Source organism: Rosa rugosa, chromosome 6 (genome assembly GCF_958449725.1).
Source record: "Rosa rugosa chromosome 6, drRosRugo1.1, whole genome shotgun sequence".
NCBI lineage: Eukaryota > Viridiplantae > Streptophyta > Magnoliopsida > Rosales > Rosaceae > Rosa > Rosa rugosa.
In genome coordinates, this window is record NC_084825.1 from 33,484,528 (window position 1) to 33,488,239 (window position 3,712).

The 3,712-nt window shown below is 35.6% G+C and overlaps 1 protein-coding gene across 1 annotated transcript; it reads right to left on the minus strand.

Annotated features, from left to right (window-relative positions):
- Positions 1-2,262: 2,262 nt before the first annotated feature.
- LOC133717283 (blue copper protein-like) lies at positions 2,263-3,706 on the minus strand. Its single transcript, XM_062143972.1, has 2 exons — positions 3,475-3,706; positions 2,263-2,722 (listed from the first exon to the last, which is right to left on the minus strand). Exons 1-2 carry the CDS (start codon positions 3,635-3,637, stop codon positions 2,517-2,519), a joined length of 369 nt encoding a protein of 122 aa, XP_061999956.1. The 5' UTR covers positions 3,638-3,706; the 3' UTR covers positions 2,263-2,516.
- Positions 3,707-3,712: the final 6 nt, after the last annotated feature.

The window sequence follows — 3,712 nt, forward strand, 5'->3', positions numbered from 1 at the left end:
TGAGGGTACAGGCAGCGCACGAAGCCCACGCTCAGCCATTACCAGCGACGCGTTCTGCTAGGCTTTGGGGTTCTATTTTCATGGTTGTCATCTACTCGTCAATACGAGCATGTTGATATATTATGGAGTCATGTTGTGATCATTTGAAACATGCTAGATTTAACGTAGTTTCGGTTTGCAATCCGTGAGGATCCGACCGTTCGATCATCTTATAATTTTGAGAAATTGATCCTAGAAGTGTTCCGAAGACCTTGGGAAGGTCTCGGAGGAAGTTTTATCTCGATTGACGAAATCTTCTGTTTTTGGTTCAAATGCTCAGTTCGAACCGTAACTGCTTTCGTTTTAAATCTTGTGCTAAGTTGAGACCTTGTTTTACTTAGTTGATTGATGGAGCGTATTCTGTACTTTAATTATCTCGGCTGTAAGGGAAGACGCAAAGGGATTTAGAGGTGAGTAAATCTCACGTGGTTCATTTATGAACAAAATTACTTTATTGTTCGGTTTAATCGCTAAATTGTGAAATTGCTTTCTGGAAATAAATGTTTGTTTTGAATTATATGAACTTGATCGACTATGGTTCATAGGTAAGTAAAATGAGATTTTAATTATAAAAATGATTTCCTCGAGTTTTGCAATTGTGGATTGATGGTGTGGCATTGCGATAAGCATAATAATGGTGATTTTATTCAGGTTATTGTTTTGTGCAATTACTCTTTTCGAGAATGCAATATATCATATAATTGTTGATTTATATTGTGTTGAAAAAGTAATTGAGTTTTGGTGTAATATTTTGAGTCATGTGAGACTTTTTAAATGTTTTCAGTCTACGAATCTGGTGTCACAGTAATGACAGAGGCAAATATATCGGGTACTATGCCTTTGGCCGAGTCACGGGTTACGATTTCTTTAGAGCTCTAGTCTATCTGTCATTGTATGTCATGGGGGTAACACGTGGGTTACTTGTGACTTATGAGTACACGTTTTTAAAAGAGAGTTTCAGGTAGTGTCTTTCTTTTATTGTCCATCAGGGACTTGAGTTCTTATTAATTTGTGAAGTTGATTTTGGGTTGCTTTAATTTATTCTTGAGTTGATAAATTGTTATGCATGTGTTGTGTTGAGTCTTTTTATTTGAGTTTACTCATACGAGCTTAAAAAGCTTACCGAGTTTGTTGTTTGCAACCCGGTGCACTATTCCATGGTGTAGGTGTTATTCCTGCAGGTCAGGACAACCAGGGTTGAGACTTCGGCGTGTAGTTGCAGCAGTGTTAGGTTCAGAACCTATTTTGTTATCGTACTGTACTGCTGTATATAGTATGCTCTTAGTGAACGTTTACATTTGTATTTTGATACCTTCGAGTTTTGTAAACACTTGGTGATGTAATATTTGACTCTAGTGATTGAGTCAGTATTGACATGTGTGGACTTAGTTATTTTGTTCCTTAGTTTAAATGAAAAAAAAAATCTAAGCATTTGGGAGATTTGTTGAGTTATCGCGTTTCATAGTTGAATTTCTTTTATCCTAATTTTGGGGCATGACACTCCACCAACAACAACCAAGCCTCTCACTGTCTAAAGTCCACAAGAAACCCTTCGGCACATCCATGTCGCACCCTACATCACAAACAAAAATCAGAAATAGAGCGGGAGATTGGCAAATCAATCTTCCATCCAACGCAGAAAACTCCAATTGTGCTGTCGATGTCCCTCAAAACAGAAAGGAATCAATCATAATTACTTCTCCTCCACCATGAATAAACAAAACACCCACACATCCGGAAGCAACCACCATGCACCAGTGAGACCAGAGGCCAGTGCCGACAGTGGGGCGCCACTAGACGGGAGCAACGGAAGAAAAACTTGAAAACCCATAGTTTAATGAATCCCTAAGCGATCCAAAAAAGATATATAGTTCTTGTGGTTCCTTCTTTGTCATTTGGTTCTATGTAGAACATGCTGCTTCACTGATCATATCAACGGTTATATTAATGAGAGATTTCCCTATTATAATCGGTCATACGTACCATAAGTAACATTGGTGCAAGATCCAATGTAGGGTTTGCGAGAAAAATGTTTGGTTATCACGTTATTTGTTACTTTGATGGAAGATTGTCCTACTATGGTCAATCATATCATCAATAACTATTTACATATCCCAGCTTAAATCTGATGCTTCTTTAAATGCATGTTTGCATTCATTCGTACCTTTATTAGGTTTAATTTTGACTGCGTTATAACATGCATCTCGTATTGTTTTCAATTACTTTTCTTTTTTTTTTTAACAAAACATAATATTATTATTAGGAGAACACTCCATAAACATAAAAGAATTACGAGTGTACATATACTGGCCTCATCAAACCTTTCCTAGGCACGAGAAGAGCACCACACACCCTAAAATACATTAAATTACATGAGAATCATACATAAGTAAATCCATAAGCCAGGTATGGCCTTCTTCCAAACAATGAAAACAATTTTCACCATATGGGACTTTTAATCCTCCTTATTATTATAATCAACTGTTCACTTTTACCTTAATCCTCTGCTCGCTGTAGTCGCAATGAAATTCACACAAGAAATAATAGGTACCTGTGGTGGGCAAGGTAAAGACGTCACTGCCACTTGTCCAGACTCCCAAGTTTGGAGTAGTAGCACACTTATCATACACATCAGAATTTGCTGCTACAACCACATTGTGTTCGCCAGATGCATAATTGAAAACTGAAAAATACAAAATACAAAACAAAAACCAAGATATGAATTGCAACTTTACTCATTTACAATACCTAATGAAACAAGGTTATTGGTAAATAGTAAGTTATCAATAAGTGGAATTTCACAACAATGGTTTTTCAAAATTCACACACTTTTTTTTTCTGTCTCGAATATGCTATTATCATACAGTTGCAATCCAAAAAAAAACTTTAGACACTTCATTTCCTCATATGACTTAGTTGATAAAAAAAAATTATTATTTTTCGTTCCTGTAATAAGTAAAAAAAACCTGTGTACGAATTACATGTACACGTACATGTAAAAAAAAAACCTGTGTACTAATACACTGCTGCAACAAAATTGCAGAATGTTATTGTACTACAGTGGGAAATAGAATGCTGTTGCATGACATTAGACAAGCTCAAATATAAAATAAAAAAAAAAAAAAAAAAAAAAAAAAAGTGCATAAAATCAGTTGGAGGTTTTGAACTGAAACCAATGGCCGGCCTCCAGCCTGTAACATAATCATACGTGCAATGACTTGTCCTACAGATTAGAAATTAGTATTATCAAGCTAGCTATACCAATTAGCACATGACCAAATCGATAAGAAATTTAGTTTTAAAAATCCTAAAAAGAAATTAAGGTATAGCTTAAACAATTTTTTTACTACTGCAAAGAAAAAGGCACAAAATCCTAAGTACATAAAAACAAACTTGAAACTCTTATGTAAAATGAATGCAGGAAAGAATAGCTACCTAAAGAATCTCCAACATGAAAAGTTTTGCCAGCAATCCAAGAGTAGTAATCAACATTAGAATTCCAACCCTGGTCATCACCAACAATATACTGCGTTGCCTCCATGCTCGGAAATACAGCAAACAAGGCAATCACAGCAAGAGCTGCAGTGATTCGCGCCATGTAATTGTACAAAGCTAATTCTTGCTTTTCTCTTTGAAGAAAATAATATTCACTCTTGTATAGATTGTTAGCTTT